Source organism: Scyliorhinus canicula, chromosome 7, assembly GCF_902713615.1.
Source record: "Scyliorhinus canicula chromosome 7, sScyCan1.1, whole genome shotgun sequence".
Taxonomy (NCBI): Eukaryota; Metazoa; Chordata; class Chondrichthyes; order Carcharhiniformes; family Scyliorhinidae; genus Scyliorhinus; species Scyliorhinus canicula.
The window spans coordinates 84,452,955-84,478,909 of record NC_052152.1 but is presented as its reverse complement, the minus strand read 5'-3'; the positions used below and the strand labels follow the sequence as shown (position 1 = coordinate 84,478,909).

General features: G+C 42.8%; 1 protein-coding gene across 1 annotated transcript in view; it reads right to left on the bottom strand.

The window, feature by feature from the left end:
- The window catches only part of scaf4a (SR-related CTD-associated factor 4a), a 147,567-nt gene that overhangs the window by 29,427 nt on the left and 92,185 nt on the right, over nucleotides 1-25,955 (bottom strand). The window contains exons 6-15 of the mRNA XM_038802292.1: nucleotides 24,015-24,154; nucleotides 22,578-22,727; nucleotides 22,273-22,367; nucleotides 21,574-21,700; nucleotides 14,522-14,692; nucleotides 14,346-14,437; nucleotides 7,755-7,945; nucleotides 7,294-7,394; nucleotides 2,640-2,753; nucleotides 1,048-1,204 (exon numbers count right to left, since the gene is read on the bottom strand). Coding sequence (XP_038658220.1) covers nucleotides 1,048-1,204; nucleotides 2,640-2,753; nucleotides 7,294-7,394; nucleotides 7,755-7,945; nucleotides 14,346-14,437; nucleotides 14,522-14,692; nucleotides 21,574-21,700; nucleotides 22,273-22,367; nucleotides 22,578-22,727; nucleotides 24,015-24,154 — 1,338 coding nt within the window. The remainder of the gene's footprint in view (nucleotides 1-1,047; nucleotides 1,205-2,639; nucleotides 2,754-7,293; nucleotides 7,395-7,754; nucleotides 7,946-14,345; nucleotides 14,438-14,521; nucleotides 14,693-21,573; nucleotides 21,701-22,272; nucleotides 22,368-22,577; nucleotides 22,728-24,014; nucleotides 24,155-25,955) is intronic.

Genomic DNA, 25,955 nt, shown 5'->3' with positions numbered 1-25,955 from the left:
TGTACTCGCTTTTGCAGGAAAACTACCAGCGTTTAATGCTTTTGTTGCATTATTTGTAAAAATGGGAAAATGCGAATAAAAATATACATTTTTAAAATGCAGCCTTTTCTTAAAAAACTTTTCCGACAAAATGGATTACTTCATGTTATATTCAATCTGCCATGTTTTTACACACACACCTGGCCTGTTTATATCCTTGTACCCACCTGAGTTTACTTGTGCACCTAACTTTGTATTATAAGGAAATTAAAAATATGTTGGAATCAAATCTGACATTCAATCTAGAAGTGACTGAACACTAGAAGTATAATCTTCTGTAATTCAAAGTCTGTTTTCATATTAGCCCATCATTCAAGTGATTTTTGAGTTTAGGACTGGTTAAAAGACTGCTGTGAAAAAAGCTAATTGTGCTTATAAAGCTCACCTAAACCTATTTACAAACATTTTGTCTCATTTTGCTCTCTCTCCTAATCCAATCTTTCTTTCCCTTTATTTTGCTTCCAATATTTGATTTGGCACCAAATTAATTGCTCTCCCTTACACTTCTGGGTTCAGACTGCACCGCTCATTAATAACTCTTCAATGTTGGTTAAGAGAATACACAGTTGCTTGCCCTGTTCACAGGTCCCACACACCCAGTACAGGACAATTACAGAAATTTGCTGGAAGGACCATGGACAAGGTCAACAAATGGTACGCATCATCTGTTCACCACTGCAAAATCTGGCTCAGTGGAGAATTGTCACTGCTTGGCTGGTAAACTGTAGACCAGACTGACAGGCTCTCATGCAATCTCCAGTTTAACAAAGTGAAAATTTCCTCCAGCCATTCATTACTGACCGAACCAATGGAAATGAGATTTTTTTTTGTGTTAAGAGTCCTTGCCTGCAGCATCATTAGCAAAATATTAAGATGCTTATATGTTCCTTCTCAGGACTTCAATATTCTGATAGTTAATTAAGACCATGGGAGAAAAAAATTCAACCAAAGTAGTACTGAAGAAACATAGTGTACAGACAAAAGCACAATAATGGTGCTGGTGCTTACCTGGACAAAGTGTTTCATTGTCCAGCATTCCTCCTTCACACAAACGCTCCAGTTCTTCAGGTTTAATTTTATCCCAAGGAACATAAGATACCCCAAGCTCTATGTCCCAAAACTGTTTGTATTCTGTTTTCATTCCCTTGTTTAAGGCCCAGGCAATCTGAAAGACAAAGGACTTTATTTGGTACACATCATATTCAAATAAAGCATTTTTTATTTGTCCCATTAGGAAAATCTATGTGACAGCGTTTCTCTCTCACAAAAGATAACTTTGTTTGACAAAATATCCCTAACTCAGGTTTCTGTTTGTCATTTTTATAAATGACCTAGAGGAGGGCGCAGAAGGTTGGGTGAGTAAATTTGCAGACGACACTAAAGTCGGTGGAGTTGTAGACAGTGTGGAAGGATGTTGCAGGTAACAGAGGGACATAGATAAGCTGCAGAGCTGGGCTGAGAGGTGGTAAATGGAGTTTAATGTAGAGAAGTGTGAGGTGATTCACTTTGGAAAGAATAACAGGAATGCAGAATATTTGGCTAATGGTAAAATTCTTAGCAGTGTGGTGAGCAGAGGGATCTCGGTGTCCATGTACATAGATCCCTGAAAGTTGCCACCCAGGTTGATAGGGTTGTGAAGAAGGCCTATGGTGTGTTGGCCTTTATTGGTAGAGGGATTGAGTTCCGGAGCCATGAGGTCATGTTCAGCTGTACAAAACTCTGGTACGGCCGCATTTGGAGTATTGCGTACAGTTCTGGTCGCCTCATTATAGGAAGGACGTGGAAGCTTTGGAACGGGTGCAGAGGAGATTTACCAGGATGTTGCCTGGTATGGAGGGAAAATCTTATGAGGCAAGGCTGATGGACTTGAGGTTCTTTTCGTTACAGAGAAGAAGGTTAAGAGGTGACTTAATAGAGGCATACAAAATGATCAGAGGGTTAGATAGGGTGGACAGTGAGAGCCTTCTCCCGCGGATGGAGGTGGCTAGCACGAGGGGACATAGCCTTAAATTGAGGGGTAATAGATATAGGACAGACGTCAGAGGTAGGTTTTTTACGCAAAGAGTGGTGAGGCCGTGGAATGCCCTACCTGCAACAGTAGTGAACTCGCCAACATTGAGGGCATTTAAAAGTTTATTGGATAAGCATATGGATGATAATGGCATAGTGTAGGTTAGATGGCCTTTAGTTTTTGACTTCCCATGTCGGTGCAACATCGTGGGCCGAAGGGCCTGTACTGCGCTGTATCGTTCTATGTTCTATGTTCAATGTATTTCTTCTGGAGTGAACGTTGAGAAAGCATTTCAGAAACAACCAGTCTTATAAACAAAACAGGGATGGTGCTGGGTTTCTGAGCAATTGCTCAATTTCTTTGCCACAGCCCGGTGTCACATTCTACTGTTCCGTAAACAAATATATCTATAAGTATCATTTCTATCCTAACTCTACTGCACTGTGACCCAACAGTAAACAATCTACAAACATGATGTACACAAACTAAAAACCAGGTCATCAAGTTTATTCACTGAAAAAACAGCTATAGTTATGGTGCTTGGAGAAGATTCAATTTTGCAAAATTCAGCATCCTATATGGTGCATACCTTTATAGGCTTTTGATTAACTTTGAACGTTCCTCTGCTAAGTTTCTGTAAGGCTCGGTATGCATCTTGCCTATGAACCATCACAATGTAAGCACAGCCTCTCGGAGGAATCATCTATAATAGAACACAAAATAGATCAAAAGAGTTAAGAGATTCCAAATGAAGGCAGCAACATGAAGGAATGCACAATCAAATTAAATAGACACATTCTGATGACAGATTATCGAACTGAAAGATCAACCCTGTTCTCTCGTCACAGATGCTACCTGACCTGTGGATTTTCTCCTTCTGTAACAAATCATTGCCATGTTCCAAATTGTTCTGGCAGGAATGCTACTTTCAGTGCAATTATGAATATTTTTCACACAGGGTCACCACACGATAAGCAGTTAAAAGGGAATTAAGGAAAATAACAAAGTTGTATTTCTTCAGTTCAAAGAAAATTATTTTTCTTTCTCTGTAAGGTATATGTTTTATCTCCACATTGACTTGTCATCTATAACAGGAACATTTATATCAGAAAGACTACAGAACTAATATTTACTGCAGCTGTACTTTTTTTGCAGTGGTTAATCATATTTTGGTATTCATTTTATTTAAAAACATTGAATATGCATTATACATGGAATAAAAATGTTAGCTATTTAGAAATAATGCAAAATATAAAAGCATCTAATGGAGGTAATTTCAAAGGGATAGGAAAGCGTAGCATGGTCATAGAATGACACAGCGCGGGAGATCATGCAGCACATGATTGGGCCATCTCTTTGCAAGAGCCAACCAATGAGTTCCATATCCCTGTCCTTTCTCCATTGCCCTTAAAACCTTTCCCCTCAAATGCTAGTGGAAGTATTACTGAATCTGCTTCCAACAAGCCGTACACTCAAAAACAGAAACTCGCTGTGTTCAGAAAAATCCACACCGTGTCTGTGATCCTTTACCAATTACATTAAATCTGCGCCCGAAGCAACATACTCTTTTGCCTCCAGAAACATTTTCTCCTTACTTACTTTATCAAAACCATACATCATTATGAACATCTCTAATAAATATCCCCCAAAACTTCTTGCTTTAACAAGAATAACCCCAACTTCACTACTGAATCCTGCAACCCTGGTACGATGCTAATAAATCTCCTCTGCACCGTTTTTCAATTCAGTATCAAATAAATGTTTTATTTATTAATTTACATGAGGTGGGTGCTGCTGAAAAAGGCACAGTAAGAAGTCTTACAACACCAGGTTAAAGTCCAACAGGTTTGTTTCAAACACGAGCTTTCGGAGCACGGCTCCTTCTTCAGCCGTGCTCCGAAAGCTCGTGTTTGAAACAAACCTGTTGGACTTTAACCTGGTGTTGTAAGACTTCTTACTGTGCTCACCCCAGTCCAACGCCGGCATCTCCACATCATGGCTGAAAAAGGCAGCATTTATTGCCCACTTGAGTTGCCCACAAGGTGGCTGTGGGCTGCCTTAGTGGTTTGTTTATTTCACGAGGCAGGAAACAGTCAACCACATTGTCATTGGTCTTGAGCCACATTTAGTCAGACTAGGTCAGGATAGGTTTCCTTTCCTAAACAATGTTAGTGAGCCAGGTGGGTTCAGACAGCAATCCCTCGTGGCCATGACAGCTTCCTTACACCCATTACTGCTTCTAGTTTTTTTATTCCAGATATATTTAACTGATTCACAAACTGCTATGGTGGAATTTGAACCCGTGTCTCCAGTTTATTAGTCTATGCCTCTCGATTAGCCGTTAACCAATCAACTACAATAACCACACCAAATTGACAATTTCACCAAGTAGAATTATAAATATATTTTAAACTGAACTGTCAAACTCTTTCAATAGGGGGGTACCCTTCTTAAGATTGCATTGACATGTCCTGTATCTGCCTGTGCTCTCATGACTGTTAAGTACACGCTTCATTCAGGAGCACCTTAAAATTAAAGATGATTGATATATAAATTAGTTCAGGACCATACACACAAGCTAATTTTCAATAACACATTTAACTTCAAAATGCACTTAACCCCCATCTGGCCCTCTTACCTCCATCGGTACTTCACTGGGGATGTTTCTGGGGAAGGTGGGACATGTGCAAGAGGGATGCCATTCACCTGAACCACATTGGGACCAACATCCTTGCAGGCAAGTTTGCTAGTGCTGTTGGGAGGAGTTTAAACTAGTTTGGCAGGGGGACGGGTCAGAATATTAGTAAAATAGAGACACATCATATTATAATAAAGGAATCAAGTCAGAGTGAGTTCAGCTATATTGAATGTCAAGAGAGTATGGCTGGATGGTCTTACTTATAATACCATGTCCCAGTCTTAAGTGGCCATTGCCAAGCCCTCCAGTGCACGGCCCAGTCACTAGGGGAGGTCCCAATCCCATGTCGGCATAGCTGAGGCGCTGGACATGTCCCAGTCTCAGTTGGGCATAGCCGAAGCACTGCAGAGCATGTCCCAGTCACTAAGGAGCATCAACACTGTGCTGCAGACCTTGGGGAGCCGCCAGGGCTGGCAGAGCCAGATGCGCAGGTGCAGCTGGCTCAACCTCTACCCCAAGGCTCGATAGGCACTGACCAGAAGGAGGAGGTGCTGGGTGCCAACCCAAAGCCAGCCTACAGAGTGGCGATGGAGGCCACCCGCTCCTTAGAAACCCACCTCACTGGTAACTGCATGTCTTGGAGTCAACACCCAGAACAGGATGGCAGAGCGAAGCATGTGCCACTGGTGAGTGCTCTGGGGCCACCCGGCCCCACAGCCCCCAGAGGATGCCCATGATGGGCATCGAAGGCCACGGGATGTGTTAGACAGCAGGTTGCATCCGCCTTTGATGTGCATCCTGGGGACACACCTGGACCCAGCAGTAGAGCACAAAGGCTAAGCAAGTCGAGGATCACTAAGAGGACACTGGGGATTGGGGTTGCGGGGGGGGGGGGGGGGGGGGGGGGGGGGGGGGGTAGCTGGTACGTTATGTGGGGAGCACCATTGGGGGGTGGGGGGTGGGGGGGGGGGGAGATAGGGCAGTTGGGGACCAATATGACGGATCTGGCACTTTCTTCTGCAATGCGGGCCAGGTACCAGTCCCATGCCCCATCATCTCCCCCGACACTGAGGTCCTGGATGCCTCTTCCAATCCACCCGCCAACGCCCCCCTCCAGATTCCACGTGCGGGTGATGAGTGTGAGCGAGCATTCAGCAGACTGGCAGGGGTAAGACTATGGCAAAGAATAAAGAGCACTGGTGCTCAGCTTTCTGTGGGTTCTACAGCGACCCGCTGACAGTGCCAACTCAAATCCATCACCCTGGAGTGACGCTACAGACCCTGGGAAGTGGGGAATTGGCGGGGGGGGGGGGGGGGGGGGGGGGGGGGGTCAATGGACCGCTCAATGACAGCCCAGGTGGCTGCATGGGCCTCTTTGTAGCGGGTCTCCGCATTGGTCACCAGCCTCCGTACTGGCGTCATTAGCCAGGTCTTCAGCAGGTACACCTTATCCCCCAAGAGCCAACCAACTATCCTGGGGCTGTCCGATGACCCCAGGATGTTGCACACAAGCTGGACGTTCAGGGAGTAGAACCCCTACTTGTTGATCTGAGTCACACCCTGAAGACATGATGAGCACAAGGCGACATGCATGCCACCTATTACTATCTGTGTGGAGTTTGCACATTCCCCGTGTCTGCTTGGGTCTCACCTCCACAACCCAGAGGAGTGCAGGGTAGGTGGATTGGCCACATAAATTGCCCCTTAACTAGAAAAAAATCTTATTTATAATCTCTAATATTGTCACATGTAGGTTTACATTAACACTGCAATGAAGTTATTGTGAAAATCCCCTAGTCGCCACATTACGACGCCTGTTCAGGCACTCTGAGGGCAAATTCAAAATGTCCAATTCGCTTAACAAGCATGTGTTTCAGGGCTTTTGGGAGGAAATTGGAGCACCTGGAGGAAACCCACGCAGGCAGGGGGAGAACGTGCAGACTCCGCAAAGACAGTGACACAAGCCACGAATCAAACCTAGGACCCTGGCACTGTAAAGCAACACTGCTACCCACAGTGCTGCCGTGTCACCCAGCAGCATTCAAGTGTCCATTTCCCATATGTGAACTGAGAGTACATGTGGCAGAAAGATTTTCTGTAGAACAGGTAAAGTCAAATGCAATCTTGGCCTCACTTAACATCCAAATTTATCTACCTTCCTGTCATAACGCCCAAGAGGCCCACGGGGAAACGATTATTGATCCCCTCATGGGACTTGTGGAGGACAAGTTTCCCAGGTAAGGGGCAAAGGCCACCCAGCTGGGGCTCATTAGAACTGAACATAAAAGCAAGTCCAAGCAGGGCCTGAGCACTTATTGTGGATAGTCACTGCCATGGGCAGATTATTGTAAACACCTTTGTTTCCCAAGCTGGCTTCCCCGGTCAATGAATTTCCATCAAGAATCAGTGAATGGAAATTGAGGAAAGGAGCCATGGTTGATTTTTAGCCCCTTTCCCAAGTCTTTAGCTGCTGAAATCAACTAGGAACTCTATGTTCTGAATGTCTCAATTACAGAGCAAGCAAAGCCACTTACACAGTGAGCTAATCTGTGAACACATATTTAATCCAATGCGATACGATAATTTCAACCAGAGATATACTTACATTCAAAGATTCTATTTGGCCAAATTCTTCCAGAAGATTTGCAACATCTTGCTGCGTTGCTCTCTTGTCCAGTTGTCCTATCCAGAGTGTTGTGCTGCAAACTGAAGGCATGTTGAAAACTTTAACCTCAGAATGCTTTATTTTAGCAGAATGCAAAAACATATTCAGCAATAGATTTGGGTTAAAGGAGCACAGCAGGAATCTCACATTTAGGCGTTAATGCACTCGCTTCACTTCCCTTGATTGGAGGATAATGAATCCTTTTTAAAATGAATAAATTAGTGTAATATAATGAGCAATCCACCATTTTTAAACTGTTGTAAAGATGCTAGTAATAATTATAAAAGTTATTTTGTAATTTATGGAACAATGGTTCTAACAAATTATGGTCATGGCAGGGTGCTCTTTTGATGAAATATGGCATTGTACAATGGATTTTCTTCTAGATTCAAACTACCTACCGCTAACAATTTTAGATTTAACTGGTGGAAGTCCTTTTTGACGACGTTCTCTCTCCTTCTCTCTTTCACGTCGATCTTGAGATCGCGATCGAGGAGAGTGTCTACGCCTATCTCTGGATCGTGACCGAGATCGCTTATGTCTTGACCTTCGTGATCTGGAGCCAGACCGAGAACGCCTCCTCTTTGGTGATCTGTGGAAAATATGTATTTATATATCCAGTAAAAGAAATAATTTTTGAAGAAATATTCAAATTCCATATTTACATCAGTCCATACTTTAAATATTAGAATAGTTTGCTACTTTTTGAATTTAGTATTTCTATTATGTTCCTACTTGCTGTGCCTTTTTATATGCAAATATACAATCTGGTGGGAAGCACGGTTTTCCGCTCTGAAGGCAATGTTAATCCTACATGATACGAAAAACATAAGAAACAGGAGCAGTAGGCCATTCAACCTTCCCCACCATTCAATACAATCATGGCTGATTTTCTCCCTCAATTTCACCTTCCCACACAACTCCACTTTCCTTAGTATCCAAAAATCTATTGATCAATGGATTAAATGTAATGAACGACTAGGCAGTCAAAGCTCACTGGGGTAGAAAATTCCCAAAAAACCATAATCCTTCAAGAAGAAATTTTGCATTTCAGTTCCAAGTGCCCAACTCCCTATTTTGAGACCGTGACCATTGGTTCTAGATTCCCCAGCAAAGGAAAACATTCTTCCAGCAGCTAGCCTATAAAGCTTTTCAATTGGAAGTTCAGTCTGAGAATATTATTCCTTTATTGTCTGTATTTTCTATTAAGCAAACCAATTTGTATGTTTACAATTGACATCTCATTAAATAATCTGAAAATTACCATATCCTGTGCACACAAACCATACTGTCATAACTTCCAGGTTACAGTACTGTTCAGCGCAATGGCATGTTGTTGAAGATGACAATGGCAAACTAATGTTCAAACTTTTATGGCCCCTTCTGAAAGGTTGCTTTTCATCCAATAATTTTTTTCAGGTCAGTAACAAGACATTTGACAGCATAGGTTAAATCCTATCATTGATTTGTTCCAACAATGTGATTTACTAATCAACAATTTAACAATACTGTTGATGGCACCAATGTCAATTCTTCCATTTTCAATTGGACGTTAATGCTGTTAACTCTGCACAAAACTGTGCCAGGTACCCACATTCGCTAGAAACCAAATGCAGACTGTATCTAGCTATTAGAAACTGGATTCCTCAGTCTTGATGTATTCAAACTAAATCCTAGAGGCAAAAGGAAGCTGTGTACAGTCAATCAACAAATGTATTATTTTTAAACAGTCTTCCATCAGCACCTTTCTTTTAAAAATAATTAAATCTTGTGTTTGCATTTTATGCATTCACATTTCAAGCATTCACAATGTCACCTAGTCACTCCTATTAGATCGATCAGAAGAAAGGAACACCAAAATGATGACCACATAACATTCACTTGACTAAAGAGTAACAAGCTAATGTGGCTGCATGCCAAGTTTTCTGCCCGACGTGGGAGAATAAACAGCATTGAGAATACATAAAATGTTGTGCAACACTGAGAATTCTCCCACAGTGTGCAAGGAAGTTGAAGCTACGATGCAGGTTAGTCAGTAAAATATGTCTATACGCGCAACAAATTCATTTTAATTCCTGAATCAATTTTCAGCAATCTTCCTCTGTTCTTATGTTCATGAGGTACTCATGGATGCCATCATTAAGGGATGATAGCATAACAGCAATGTTGCTGAAACAGAGGTCCAAGAGGCCGGACTAATGCTCTGGGACACAAGTTCAAATCCTACCATGGTAGCCAGGGGAATTTAAATGTGATTAAAAGTCAATGAATAACTTTAAATTAATAAATTAAGATTAATAAGATGCTACTATCACTAATAATAACCACAAAACTATTGGATAGTCGTAAAAACCAATCTATTTACTGATGACCTTCAAGGGAGGTGATTTGTCATCCTTACGCAGTCTGGCAGTAATGTGGCTGGCTCTTAACTGCCCTCTGAAGTGGCATAACAAGGCATTCAGTTGCTTCAAAGCACTACAGAAAAAAATATTATGGGTGTACCTAAATCACGTGAACTACAACAGTTCAAGAAGGCAGCTCAGCATGATCTTTTCAAGGGCAACAATAGTTTGGGCAATAATGCTTTGCCAGCAACACTTACACCCCAAGAACAAAGAAAACAAATGACACTGAAAACACGTATTGAAAATTAAATCATAGAATTCTAGAACTTACAGTGCAGAAGGGGGCTATTCGGCTCACGGGTCTATATCGGCCTCTGACAGAGCACCCAACCTAAGCCCACACTTCCTTCCTATCCCCTAACCCAGCAACCCCACCTAATCTTTGGACACTACGGGACAATTTAGCTTGACCAATCCACCTGACCCGCACACCTGGACTGTGGGAGGAAACTGGAGCACCCGGAGGAAACCCACGCAGGCATAGGAAGAACGTGACGTGCAGACTCCACACAGATAGTGACCCAAGCCAGGATCAAACCCGGGTCCCTGGCACTGTGAAGCAACAGTGCTAACCACTGCTACCGTGCCACCCTTTTTTTTTAAATTTAGAGTACCCAATTACTTTTTCCAATTAAGGGGCAATTTAGTGTGGTCAATCCACCTATCCTTCACATTTTTGGGTTGTGGGGGCGACACCCACACAGACACGGTGAGAATGTGCAACCTCCTCATGGACAGTGACCCAGGGTTGGGATCGAACCCAGGTCCTCAGCGCAGAAGGCAGCAGCGCTTGCTTTCCATTTTTTAAGACCGCATTGCTCTGGGGCAGTGAACCTGTGAAATTCCACTTAAATGGTAACCAATAGAAAATTTTAAATTATCAAGTAAAATTGAGATTATATACAAGGAAAATGGGTGGCACGAAGGACCCAGGTTCAATTCTGGCCTTGGGTGACCACCTGTGCGGAGTTTGCACATCCTCACCATGTCTGCGTGGATTTCCTCCGGTTCTCCCATTTCCTCCCATTGTCCAAAGATGTGCAAATTAGATGGATAGGCCATGGTAAATTATCCCTTATAAAAGCAAATTATTGCAGATGCTGGAATCTAAAACAACAGAGAAAATGCTGGAAAATCTCAATAGGTCTGGCAGCATCTGTAGGGAGAAAAAGAGCTAATGTTTCGAGTCCAGATGGCCCTTTGTCAAAGCTAACAGAGAAAGTGGGAAATTTTTTACTATGGAGTGAGAATGAAAGATGAGTCATAGCCACAGAAACCCAGGGAAACTGGGTGCTAATGGCCACAGAAACCAAGGGGACAGAGTACTAACGGCAGTCCCCAGAGAGAACAAAAGATGTGAAAGGCCAAACAGCAGAGAAACTAACATCAGAGGGTGAACTGTGATAGATGTAGATGTGGTGGGAGGGGTTGGAAAGGGGGAAGCAAAGAGGAGAAAGGGTAAGGAAAGGTTGATAAGATGGGGAGGGTTTAAATATATATTTTTTTAAAACCAGACAGTTAAAATGAAATGGGATGAAAACAAAAGTGGTCGAGGTCGGGTGGAGCTAATCATCTGAAGTTGTGATAATTAGCTTTATCCAACCTCGACCCATTTGTTTTCATCCCATTTCATTTTAACTGTCTGGTTTTTAAAATATATATATTTAAACCCTCCCCATCTTATCAACCTTTCCTTACCCTTTCGCCTCTTTGCTTCCCCCTTTCCCCCCCTCCCCCCACATCTACATCTATCACAGTTCACCCTCTGATGTTAGTTTCTCTGCTGTTTGGCCTTTCACATCTTATGTTCTCTCTGGGGACTGCCATTAGCACTCTTCCCCTTGGTTTCTGTGGCCATTAGCACCCGGTTTCCCTGGGTTTCTGTGGCTATGACTCATCTTCCATCATACTCCACAGTATAAATATTTCCCACTTTCTCTGTCTGTTAGCTTTGACAAAGAGTCATCCGACTCAAAACGTTAGCTCTTTTCTCTCCCTACAGATGCTGCCAGACCTGCTGAGATTTTCCAGCATTTTCTCTTTTGTCGTAAATTATCCCTCAGTGTCCAAAGATGTGCGATTTGGTGGGTTACGGGGATAGGGTGTAAGTGAGGCCTTAAATGTATCGGTGCAGACTCGATGAGCCGAATGGCCTTCTTCTGCACTGTATGTTCTATGTTCTTCCAGCCGGGGCCATTTTGTTGTTGGGCTCCCCTTACCTTGTGCTGGTTAATTTCTAAACCGATCACTGCTGAACTCTGCTGCAACTGTACATGCCTCACATGTTTCAGTTTTATGCGTGCCCCATGTGCCTCTGGAAGTGCCAACCTCTGCTCAGCAAATCAACCCTGACCAATCAAAGTGCAAATAAATACAGCTTCTCAACCAGATGTCACATTCAAGTCATCTGATAATGTTGCATGATTATCGACATTATACATTATCTAGAATCCATAGAATCCCTATAGTGCACAAGGAGGCATTTCAGCCCATCGAGCCTGCAACAACCCTCTGAAAGAGCATCCTACCTAGGCCCACTCCCCCACCCTATCCCCTTTACCCACCTAACCGCACATCTTTGGACACGGAGGGATAATTCACGACAAAAGAGAAAATGCTGGAAAATCTCAGCAGGTCTGCCAGCATCTGTAGGGAGAGAAAAGAGCCAATATTTCGAGTCCAGATGATCCTTTGTCAAAGCAAAAAGACAGAGAAAGTGGGAAATATTTATACTGTGGAGTGAGAATGGAAGATGAGTCATAGCCACAGAAACCGAGGGAAACCAGGTGATAATGGCCACAGAAACCAAGGGGACAAAGTGTTAATGGCAGTCCCCAGAGAGGACAAAAGATGTGAAAGGCCAAACAGCAGAGAAACTAACATCAGAGGGTGAACTGTGATAGATGTAGATGTGGTGGGAGGGGGGAAAAGGGGGAGGCAAAGAGGAGAAAGGGCAAGGAAAGGTTGAAAAGATGGGGGGGGGGGGTTTAAAATATATATTTAAAAAGACAGACAGTTAAAATGAAATGGGATGAAAACAAATGGGTCGAGGTTGGATAAAGCTAATCATCACAACTTCAGATAATTAGCTCCACCTGACCTCGACCACTTTTGTTTTCATCCCATTTCATTTTAACTGTCTCGTCTTTTTTAATATATATTTAACCCTCCCCCCATCTGATTAGCCTTTCCTTACCCTTTCTCCTCTTTGCTTCCCACTTTCCAACCCCTCCCACCACATCTACACCTATCACAGTTCACCCTCTGATGTTAGTTTCTTTACTGTTTGGCCTTTCACTTTTTTTGTTCTCTCTGGGGACTGCCATTAGTACTCTGTCCCCTTGGTTTCTGTGGCCATTAGCACCTGGTTTCAGTGGGTTTCTGTGGCTATGACTCATCTTCCATTCTCACTCCACAGTATAAATATTTCCCACTTTCTCTGTCTGTTAGCTTTGACAAAGAGTCTTCGGACTCGAAACGTTAGCTCTTTTCTCTCCCTACAGATGCTGCCAGGCCTGCTGAGATTTTCCAGCATTTTCTCTTTTGTCGTAAATTTTCCCTGAGCGTCCAAAGATGTGCGGTTAGGGAAGGGGGATAGGGTGGGGTGTGGGCCTAGGTAGGATGCTCTTTCAGAGGGTTGGTGCAGGCTCGATGGGCTGAAATGCCTCCTTGTGCACGAGAGGGATTCTATGGATTCTAGATAATGTATAATGTCGATAATCATGCAACATTATCCGATGACTTGAATGTGACATCTGGTTGAGAAGCTGTATTTATTTGCACTTTGATTGGTCAGGGTTGATTTGCTGAGCAGAGGTTGGCACTTCCAGAGGCACATGGGGCACGCATAAGACTGAAACATGTGAGGCATGTACAGTTGCAGCAGAGTTCAGCAGTGATCGGTTTAGAAATTAACCAGCACAAGGTAAGGGGAGCCCAACAACAAAATGGCCCCGGCTGGAAGAACATAGAACATACAGTGCAGAAGAAGGCCATTCGGCCCATCGAGTCTGCACCGATACATTAAGCCCTCACTTACACCCTATCCCCGTAACCCAATAACCCCTCCTAACCTTTTTGGACACTAAGGGCAATCTATCATGACCAATCCACATAACCTGCACGTCTTTGGACTGTGGGAGGAAACTAGAGCACCCGGAGGAAACCCACGCAGACACAGGGAAAACATGCACATTCAGTGACCCAGCGGGGAATCGAACTTGGGACCCTGGCGCTGTGAAGCCACAGTGCTATCCACTTGTGCTACCATGCTGCCCACAAGAAAGCTGGGGCATGGATGACATGGAAAGATTAGGAGGCATGGGTGCAATGGGTCGGAGGGGTTGGCTTGGGAAGGATAGATGATGCAATGAGTTAAATACATTAATTTGACTGGCAATATTTGCAGGTCTCTGCTAATTTAACAATGATAAACAAGGCTATAGCAAACCAAATGTTAGGTGACGGAAAATGGATCAGAAACTCTGCATCTTCAACTATTTGTTTACTTTTGTGATCATGAATTTAAATCGACAGATTGCCAGTATTTGTGCCATTATACTTTTAAACCTTTGTTTTTCTAACCTTGATGCAGATCGAGTGCGTGACCTTCTATTTTCAACACTACGGTGCTTTGGTTCCCGTGTGTCAGGCTTCTCAATCTCCATATCGACTTCCTTCAAATCACAAGATGATGATTAACTTATGATCCACAAAAGTAACTCACACATTACAAAATTAGTAGTTCTGTGAAAACTCACCTGTTGCTGCTGTTGTGGTGGTGGTGGTGGCTCACTTGGTGTTTGGTAGTCTTGCTGAAAAACAGGCTGTATAGGCGGTGCTGGAGGCATAGCAGGCTGAGGCATAGCTGCATACGGATGAACAGGAACCATCCCAAATGTTGGTAACTGTCCATTGGGAGGTGGGGGCATCTGAAATAAAAAGTAGTAAATTAGTATCTGTAATTTCTAACACAAATTATGCAAAAATGAACTGAAAGTACACTATTTTGGGTGAAATTAAAGATCTAACCTTAGATTTAGAAGTGTATCATGCAACAATAGATATTTAAGACACATACTATTGGATACGGCAAGATAATAAAGAAGAAAAATTAACAGATGACCAATCCCATAAAAGGTTCCATAGCTAGAACCAAGTGATTCCCCTTCAGAGTGCCTGAGATACCACTTATTCAAAGGACAGCTTAAATTTTCTTAATTACAGGGAGGAAAATAATTCTTTTGTACTGTACAGGTAATAAAATACACCTTTTTCAATAAAAGACAATTTTTGGAAACTCTCTTTAAACTATGTCGCCATGCCTCAAATTAATGGTATAGAAACTTGTCTAGCCAATCAGCAAGGAATCAGATAAGTCTCGTCCTTTAATGCATTTCTGAGATGGCACTAAAAATGTCACCATTCTTTCACAATAAAAGTACCACATGCCAATGTTTCCCTCTTTTCAACCCTCAGGTGGCTCATGAAGAACTCAATAGAAATGTGAAAAAGGTTGCTTTGTGAGATATTTTAACTTCACCAAATCATAAAATCTCTTCGCTCTGTATCAGCACTTTTTATAACTAGTTTACAAAAAATATAAACCATTCCAGAAAATCAAAATCTATGGAAGGATAGCAAAAAGAAAAAAGCATCACTGTTCAGAACATGAGAGCAGGAAGACCGTTCTAATTCAGTGATTAATACATTTGAAAGGTTGCCTGTGATGAAAGGATGTTCCTTATTACAAGCAGCCCTCGACTTTATGGTGTTCAAGTTATAACGAACAGCAATTCTGATGTTTATAAATTGACGCCTGGTTTTGACTTTCCGCCGTCTGTTTCAACTTTTCAGCGCGATGCCGCGCCAGCCAACAAGTTCAAACATTCAGGCCTGCGCATCAACATTCCAAGCTGTCCATCTCCCTGACTCGATGTATAGTACAGCAAGTGTACATTACAGTACTATATTTCTGTATGTATTTTTAGCTTAAGATTTTTAATATTGATATGATTGCTTTTCACAACATATATACATTAATTTGCTGTATTACTCGTCTAAGTACAAACTTTAGGGTTATTTTGGTGAGAAGAGAGTATCGGACCTTGGCTCATCCTGCCATTTATAACATTGCTCTTATGGGAAAATAATTTCCGAGGTAGGATGCTTTAACTTGGTTTCAGGAACCAATTGTGTCCCAAGTCCAAGGACTGCCTATATTCAAATGATGCCATTATACCCAAATACAGTAACTTCTCATTAAGAGAAAGAAATGACCTCTTCCAATATGATCCAATGATTTCATATTTTGCACACCAAGTAAGAATTCCAGTATTTGTTATATAACCCACTTGTGGATTATTTCCACTGGCTCTTCCTTTTACAGCGACAGTAAAAGATCATTATGTGAAGTTGCTTGTGCAATTTGGTTAAATATCAATACTTGCAACTATGAAGAGTGGATGATGTCCTGTCACAATCTTAGGTCACCACTCTATTGTCATCTCAAAATGACACCAAACCTACATTAAATCAGCCTCCTGACCAAAAAAGTGTCACAGTACTGCTGGAGATTTCACCGCAGCAACATGTGCAAGAATGCTACTGATCTCCAATATCGGCAAACCACCACTCGTACAGTAACCCACTCCACTGCTCCCTCCTAGCCAACTGTGCTTAACAACTTTCCCCAACAGTCATCTCAGGCCGACAATCATCAACAGTAGCGTCCAAATCCCTGTTGGTGGAAAATGAAAAACGCAGGCTGCAAAACTCACCAAAAGTCAATTGACAATAAAGTCAGGTAAATTCTGTCAACAACCGATGCATTCAAAAGAGTTAAAGGAACTATTAAAGATGCTGCCAAATAGTGTACCTTGGGGGTTTATGTGGCAAGGTTAAAAAAACTAGGTTTCCTATCAGGGATACTTGTTGAACATGAACTCAACCACAGCCACCAGAAATTTGGAATCCTCAAACTCAAATGAGATGATAAGATGGATGAACATTATCGAGAAGACCAACTTTACATCCCAACAGGAAAACATGGGCTCTGCAGCAATTAACCTGGCATAGCAAACCATACCGTTAAACACAAACTGGACTATTGGAGCAGACACCATTGCATCCCACTTGATACAAGTGTCAACGGCTCTAGTGTATATGAAATTTCAAAGCCAGGTGGTGCATCAGCTTGACAAACTTCATGACAGTATCAAGATGCTTAACAGTGCCTGTACAATTCACCCTAGATAAACTGAGCACAGCCCTGTAGACAGCCAAATCTGGAAAAGGAGCATGTCCAGAGGGTACTTATCTAAAGTTCTTAAAAGTCCTTGAACCCAAAGTAAAGAGATGGCTTGTCTCCTCTCTGAAACCAGTAAAAATTCCATCTGTCTGGAGGGGTTAAAATAACTGGCCCCTTAAAGCAGTGAAAGAATATTTGTGAGGCCTCCAGCTGCCATCCAATTTCCTTTGCACTGGTTACAAAGTACTGGAGAGTCCACTAAATAGAACAGGGACAAAGAGCAAGTGGGCTTCCTGAATGGCCACAACTATAGTGTCTAAGTGGCAGCATTAAAAAATACACTGAAACAAGCATCCAGTGCTAACTCAAGATTGATGTAGCACTCGTGGACCTGACAGTGGGATATGTTAGAGCATGGAACCATTAACTACTTTTCAAGTTCCTCAACATGTAACATAGCAAACAATATCTATCTTCTGAACTCCATGCTTAGCAACTGAGACTGAAGTGTGTACATTTGTACTGAGCAGATAAAGGATACTGAACAACCAACTCCCACATGGTTCTGTCCTGGAATCCAACATTTATACCAGTTATCTGCCTGAAGCAGAGGTGAGGAGATGGTGGTGTCGTAGCAATGTCACTGGATTAGTAATCTAGAGGCCCAAGCTTTAGCACATAGATTAAAATCCCACCAGCATAGCTGGTCGCATTTAAAATGCAATGATAAAATCTGGAGTTGAAAGTTCGTTTCAGTAACGGTGACCATGAAACTAGTAATTGTCATAAAAACATCTGGTTTACTAAAGTTTTTTTAAAGAAGGAGATCAGCCAGCCTTACCTGGTCTGGCATACATGTGACTCCAGATCCACAGTAATGTGGTTGATTCTTAATTACGGTCTCAACTGGCCTCGTAAGAAACTCAGTTCAAGGGCAATATGGATGGGCAATAAATGCTGGCCTCACCATTAACTCCCACATCCCACAAAAGAATAAATTAAACAGAGACCTGCAAAGTCATACATGATGGCATTGCCAAACAAACAAAACAGGAATCTCTTGGTCACGGAGAATTTTTTAAAATTTGGAATGTTGCCATTATTGGCACGCTCAGCATTGATTGCCCATCCTAATTGTCCTTGAGCAGATGATGACGATGCTTCTTGATGAAACAGATGCAAAGTGATTTGCAGAGAATGAAAACCTGCTTCCACTGATGTTGCTTTCAACCAAAGCAGCAAAAGACTCTGACATTCCAGTTCAACATTCATCAAGCCCTTAAATTCTCTTTCTGTGGCTTGGAGGCAAATCAGGCCAAATACCTCTCCTACTTTTAAGTCATGCTCGGCCACACTGTCATGTAGACAGCATCTTCAGAATCTCAGGAAACAAAATACGATCAATCTAAGCCACAAAGTCAATAGATCCAGATGGGGAACAATGTTCAAATCCTCCATAGGACATCAATTATCCTGCTATATTCAACAGAGCACATGCTCTCCCACATGGTAGCAAAGTCCACATGTCAAATTCCTTGGATATCCAGCTGAATTCTACTATGGGAATTAATAACAGCACACTTTTATTGAAACCAACATCCTGGCTGCCTGTGCTTGTAAACAGCACACTGCAAATGTGCAGTCTCCACAGAATATAACCACTACATCAGCGAAGGTATGTCCTAACAATGTGCCTTGAACCTAGAAAGCTATTTTGGACCATCGCTGAAGCCCTTTACCAACTTCTTGATGACAGATGGTGTAATGCTTGGAAGGATTGTGACCTTCCCAGCCCCGGGTCACTGTGCAGACTTTGCATTCTTTAAGTGTCCACATGGGTTTCACCCCCACAACCCAAAGATGTGCAGGTTGGGTGGATTGGCCACGCTAAGTCGCCCTTTGATTGGAAAAAATAATAATTGGGTACTCTGAATTTAAAAAAAAGGAATAACTATGACCTACCAAACAGAGTCCCTCGGCTCCACAATACAACCTAAAGGATCAAATCATCCTCAAATAGTGGACAGCCATCAACTGCCTTAGACTCTGAAGCACATCATGGAACATGCCCCTCAGGAGGAAATTTGCAGGCAGCCTACAAGATATCTACATGGTTAACGGAAGCTGTGGCCTGGTTATCTGACTTGGCTATTGGATTTTATTTTTGCTCTGATCATATGAAAGAAGAAACCACTAGAAATTTGGGTTCCGGTCAGATGAGTGCTCATGAATACTGAGGCATATCTTGTTTAAAATAGGCGTGACTATTAAAGTGTCTTTCTGCTCTCGATTAGTACAAATCAAATTTAATTGGATTGGATTTGTTTACTGTCACGTGTATAGAGCTACAGTGAAGAGTATTTTTCTGCGAGCAGCTCAACAGATCATTAAGTACATGGGAAGAAAAGGGAATAAAAGAAAATACATAATAGGGCAACACAAGGTACGCAATGTAACTACATAAGCACCGGCATCGGATGAAGCATACAGGGTGTAGTGTTAATGAGGTCAGTCCATAAGAGGGTCATTTAAGAGTCTGGTAACAGCAGGGAAGAAACTGTTTTTGAATCTGTTTGTGCGTGTTCTCAGACTTCTGTATCTCCTGCCGAATGGAATAAGTTGGAAGTGAGTAAGCCGGGTGGGAGGGGTCTTTGATTATGCTGCCCGCTTTCCCCAGGCAGCGGGAGATGTAGATGGAGTCAATGAATGCCAGACTGGTTTGTGTGATGGACTGGGCTGTGTTCACACTCTCAGAAGTTTCTGGCGGTCCTGGACCGAGTAGTTGCCATACCAGGCTGTGATGCAGCCCGATACAATGCTTTCCATAGAGCATCTGTAAAAGTTGTTAAGAGTTAATGCAGACATGCCAAATTTCCTTAGTAAGAGTAGGCGCTGTTGTGCTTTCTTGGCGGTAACGCCGACGTGGGTGGACCAGGCCATATTTTTGGTGATGTGTACCCCTAGGAATTTGAAACCATCTCCACCTCGGCCCCGTTGATGCTGACAGGGGTGTGTATGGTACTTTGCTTCCTGAGGTCAATGACCAGCTCTTTAATTTTGCTGGCATTGAGGGAGAGATTGTTGTCGCTGCACCACTCCACTAGGTTCTCTATCTCCCTCCTGTATTCTGACTCGTTGTTATTCAAGACCCAGCCCACTATGGTCGCATCGTCAGCAAACTTGCAGATGGAGTTGGAACCAAATTTTGCCACGCAGTCGTGTGTGTACAGGGAGTAGAGTAGGGGGCTAAGTACGCAGCCTTGCGGGGCCACGTATTGAGGACTATTGTGCAGGAGGTGTTGTTGTTTATTCTTACTGATTGTGGTCTGTGGGCCAGAAAGTCGAGGATCCAGTTGCAGAGTGAGGTGCCACGTCCTAGGTTTTGGAGCTTTGATATGTGCTTGGCTGGGGTTATGGTGTTGAAGGCAGAGCTGTAGTCCATAAATAGGAGTCTGATGTATGAGTCCTTGTTGTCAAGCTGCTCTAGGGATTAGTGTCAGGCCAGGGAAATGGTGTTTGCTGTGGACAGGTTGCGGTGGTATGCGAATTGCAGTGGATCAAGGTGTTCTGGGAACATGGAGGTAATGCACTTCATGACCAACATCTCGAAGCACTTCATTACGACTGAAGTCAGGGCCACCGGCCGGTAGTCATTGAGGCACGTTGCCTGGCTCTTCTTTGGCACCAGTATAAAGGTGGTCTTCTTGAAGCAGGTGGGGATCTCGGAGTGGAGTAGGGACAGGTTAAAGATGTCTGCGAACACATCTGCCAGCTGGTCCGCGCAGGCTCCGAGTGCATGACCAGGGATCCCATCCGGGCCCGTTGCCTTCCAAGGGTTCACTTTCAGGAAGGCCGATCTGACTTTGGAAGCTGTGATGGTGGATATGGGTGAGTTATGGGCTGCTGGGGCACTCGACAGCGGATTGTTGGTTACCTGCTCGAATTGAGCACAGAATGGATTGAGAGTTCATCGGGGAGGGGTATGCTGCTGCCAGAGATACTGCCGGTTTCGCTTTGTAGCCCGTTATGTTGTTTAGGCCTTGCCACAACCGCCGAGAGTCTGTCTGTAACTCTAGCTTGGTTTGATATTCTCTCTTGGCACCTCGGATGACTTTGCCATGGTTGTACCTGAATTTCTTGTATAAGTCAGGGTCGTCTGACTTGAAAGTCTCAGACCTGTCCTTCAGTAGGGAGTCAATCTCGCGATTGAGCCATGGTTTCCGGTTGGGGAACGTACATACTGCTTTCTTTGACACGCAGTCGCCCACACATTTTCTGATAAGGTCTGTGACGGTGGCGGCATACTCATTTAAGTTGGTCGCTGAGTTCTTAAATATGGACCAGTCCACTGTCTCTAAGCAGTCACACAGGAGCTCTTCTGTTACCTCTGACCAGCGCTGCACGACCTTCTTAGCTGGATTCAGTATTACACAAAATATTCAAAACGCTAGAATGTCTATATATCTTAATGTGGGAACAAGATGTGTAATTATTTCACTGAAAAACATTCCTATTCCAGAATTATTTGCTATCGAGGAGTTTAAACCCTTCATACTCTCTAACCTGCTGTTGCAATGTCTCCTGCTGGAGTCCCATCAAAGTCTGCTGAAATTGTTCCATATTTGGCAGTCGAATCCCAAGCTGCTGATGCTGATACATAGGTGGTTGCAAACTTTCACCAGGGTAGCCACTAACATTAAACAGATTAAATATTAAGAAGTTAGTTGAAATTAATATGCTCAACCAAACATTTACAATACCCAGAGAATGGTTAGAATTCTTCTCGGTAGGGGCAGCACAGTGGTTAGCACTGCGGCCTCATGGCGCCGAGGTCTCAGGTTCGATCCCAGCTCTGGGTTACTGCCTGTGTGGGGTTTGCATATTCTCCCCATGTTTGTGTAGCTTGAGCCCCCAGAACCCAAAAGATGTGGAGGGTAGGTGGATTGGCCACACTAAATTGCCCCTTAATTGGAAAAAAATGAATTGGGTACTCTAAATTTATTTAAAAAATAGAATTCTTCCTGGTAAACTATTTTAAACATGTTCATAAAATATGCACCTTGTACTTTTCCCATTAAACTTCATCAGTAGTGCTAATTGATAATAGCAGTGAAAAAGTGCAAGAATTATTTCAAGTTCAAGTTATTTAACCAAGTTTGTAAAATATTGGATTTTTGTTCCAAGTAAAAAGTCATCTTGGCATAGGATTATCAGCATGTGCCTAATTGCATTAGTCCCCTCAACAGGTTTGATAATACTTACAACAAAGTCTGAATAGGAGGCGGACTAGACTCTTCCTTCTTCACATCATCAACTTGCTCTGGCTCATCATCATAATCAAATCGGTCAAGCAATTTCTGCAGAAAAGTTGACACAAACAATTTGTCAGGGCTTCATTTTGGTCCCAAATATGGGGGAAATGCCTAATGTTTTCAACATTGAGCACCCACATTTACAAAAGTGGTCAGCTACTGAATTATTGATTTTGTATGGGTCCTTGGATATCTATTAACACCGCCAACAAAACAATCGCTTGATTTGCTGCATTCATAACTGCTCCTGTATACCTTGTCAAAAGCAGCCTTTTGTTCTGGAGGTTGTGTACAGGACGGATTTAACTGAGCTGTCAAGGCCTCCACTTGGGACATGATGCTATTGTCTACAACTGGCGACTGTGGCTTTGGAGCTTGCTGGAAGTTCTGTAATATCTGCTGAATCTAATGCAAAAAAAGTTCAGTATACATATGAACACATCAAAATGAAATTCAGTATTGACATTATAGGCTCTAAAACAAAAAGGTACAGTTAATCCTTCAATTTATTTTTGTGAATGCAGTTGCATATTCGTGTTTTTGATGAAGTGTTACGAATTCTGGACTTTATAAGAGTTACGTTTTAAATTGCCTCCTCTAACTTCAAATAACATGGAGCAGCCTGGAGACCTGCTACTAAATCTGCCCAGGGGCAAACCCACGAGCCCTGCATGTTTTGGAAACAAACTCGGGGTCGAACCTATTGAAAAGTAGGATGCAAGTTTTAACACCTTGACACAAAGGAGGAGTCAGCAGGCCTTGCTGCATATACTCTCAAGTCAACTGGAGAACAATAGGTATGGCTACTCCAAGCAAGAAAAAAGTACTACTTTTGGATTAATCACCAAGCAGAGCATCGGTGAGGACAAATTCCACCATTCAAGAAACAAGGCTTATGGAGAATGAAAGTACAAGGATTTTCCAGAGGGTGCCTTGCTTTGGTTATGCTCAGAAGATTAAGCGAAGGAGATTTGCTGAAAAGGACACCAGAAGAATCGTCCTGATGGGGCAATGAAGAGAACCTGTTGAAGTTGGAAGGACCGTGGGAATTCAAACTTAAGACAACATTTCTGCTGAGAGTGCGGTGAAATGTATAAGCGTGGCATGGGGTTTCTGGTTGTGTTCAGAAGCTAATGGAGAACATCTTTTCTGTAGCTCAGGGTATCATTTGCCTATTAAGTCATGTTTAGTCCATTTTGATTTTAGTTTGTTGATTACAGTAAAGGTTTGGAAACAGGAAATCTTGTCTTGCAATTCTTTCCTTTGGTCACTTGCAAATTCATATCTAAAAAGATTGGTCTCTATGGGGATCATAACCGCAGCAAAATCAACTGCATTTTAGCCTTATACCAAAATATCTTGAAGAACAGTTTAAATTCTCAAGGAGTGTGAAGTTTTGCTCCTAAGATCACAGTATGTACATATCAAATACAGTAGCTGCTGTACTTTATGCAATTTACCAAAACAGCCAATTTGATTTTCTCCCCAGTGATTGATGAGGTTGGCCTTCATCTTTCAACTCAGTTCAGTTAAACGACACTTGACTCTGCCTAATCCACAGAAAAGAGAATTGATATTCCATATAATTTGCAATATAATGGAATACCTACCTTAGGTTTAATAATGTAATGATCCAAACGCAGTAATGCCATATTACTCAGAATGTAAACATTACATACTAATTTAATTTACCTGTGCTCCTTGCGTTGATTGGAAAAGCTGAGCTACGGCTACAAATGCATCCGAGTTGGGTAGTTGTTGTTGTATTGCAGACAAAGAATCAGAAGTAATTTGGGGAATTTGTGCAGCTGTCGGGGGAGCAACAGGGGGACCTAGAAAAGATGAAAACACACACTTAAATATGCCTGAATCATATTCATCTGCAGCATTCGGTTAATATCATTGGTGAGAAGGAAGCAGACTAAAATAGTGTGAGCTTTTCCGAAAATCTTGCTCTTGCAGAGAATGCAAAAAAATCTTACATTCAAATATCGATTCATTTCTCCCATTGGTTCAGCTCTTTAAGGCCTGAGCAGTTACACAGAACCAGGTTCAACCCGTATTCTGTGTTAGCTGATTCTAAACAGCCTCAACATTGTCAAGTTAGTTAAGAAAAAGGAACATGGCAGAGTTCTCAATCCTAATTATTTAACAACTGCAGGATTTGTGTTAGTGTGAACACCCAGTTATCTAGTTATGAACATGACTAGGTGGGTTAGTCCCATAATCCTATAGTTTGCCAGCATAAGGGCAAGATTCAGAAATTGAATAAATATCATCAGGCTAAATTACCAAAGGTAACCAGCCCTGATTGAACTCCACCGTAAGAGATGGGGAATGGGCACGCTAAAATAATAAAAGACTATCCTGCTGAGCTATTGGGGAAGGGGTTGGGGAATACAATTCAGTTTCCTTGTCCCTATATTATATCACTCATCGTGAGTGGGACACAGCCAGAGTGAGTGTGGGTATCTGGAATTTGAAACAGAATGAGAATTTTGTGCAGAGTGGGAAGAAGTGCTTTTTCTCCTTGCATTGTAACTTTTTGAATTTTCAGTGAGTGATCTTGCCCTGCTGCAGCAGTTGAAGCTACAAGGTAGAGAGCTGATTGGCAAGTAGTGGGTACAGTTGGTACGTCTTTACTACCATTATCATTTTTAGTTTGAAAATACTTATTTTTATAAATTTAGAGTACCCATTTTTTTCCCAATTAAGGGCCAATTTAGCATGGCCAATCCACCTAACCTGCACATCTTTGGGTTGTGGGAGTGAAACCCATGCAGACACGGGGAGAATGTGCAAACTGCACACAGACAGTGACCTGGGGCCAGGATTGAACCAGGGTCCTCAGCGCCGTGAGGCAGCAGCACTAGCCACTGTGTCACGTGCCTCCCCTGAAAATACTTTTTATAGTTTTTAATCTGCAAGGGCTATAATTGAGGACCAGGAAAGAAGGGCCATAAGAGAAATGGATATAATCTACAATCAAGCATTTCCCAAAAGTTTATTTGAAAGGGGTAAGTCATGCCAGGCGAGCTCAAAGCTGTGGTTTGCTCTGCTTGCTCCATGTGGAAAGCTGGGAACATTGCCTGCGCCTGGGGCCAGCATGTGTGCAGGACGTGTCGCCAGCTGCAACTCCTGGAAACCCGGGTTCAGAGCTGGAGTGTCGGCTGGGACACTATGGACTATCTGCGAGGCAAAGAGTGTCATGGATAGTCCATATAGAGAGGTGGTCACACCACAGGCTCAGACTCCAGCGGCAGGCAGGGAATGGATGGCCACCAGGCAGAGCAAGAGAGCAAAGCAGGCAGTGCAGGAATCTCCTGTGGCCATTCCCCTGCAAAACAGATATACCGCTTTCGTTACTGCTTAGAGGAATTACCTCTCAGGGGAAAGCAGCAGCAGGCACATTCATTGCACCAGGATTGGTTCTGCTGGAACAAAAAGTGTGTGAATGCAATAGTTTTAGGGGATTCCTCGCCGCAAACGAGCCTCCAAGATGATATTGCCTCCCTGGTGCTAGGTTCAAGGATGTCTCAGAGCTGGTACAGAACATTCTGGGGAGGGGGTGAACAGCCAGTGGCCATGGTACACATTGGAACAAATTTCATAGGTTTAAAATAAAAAGGGGTG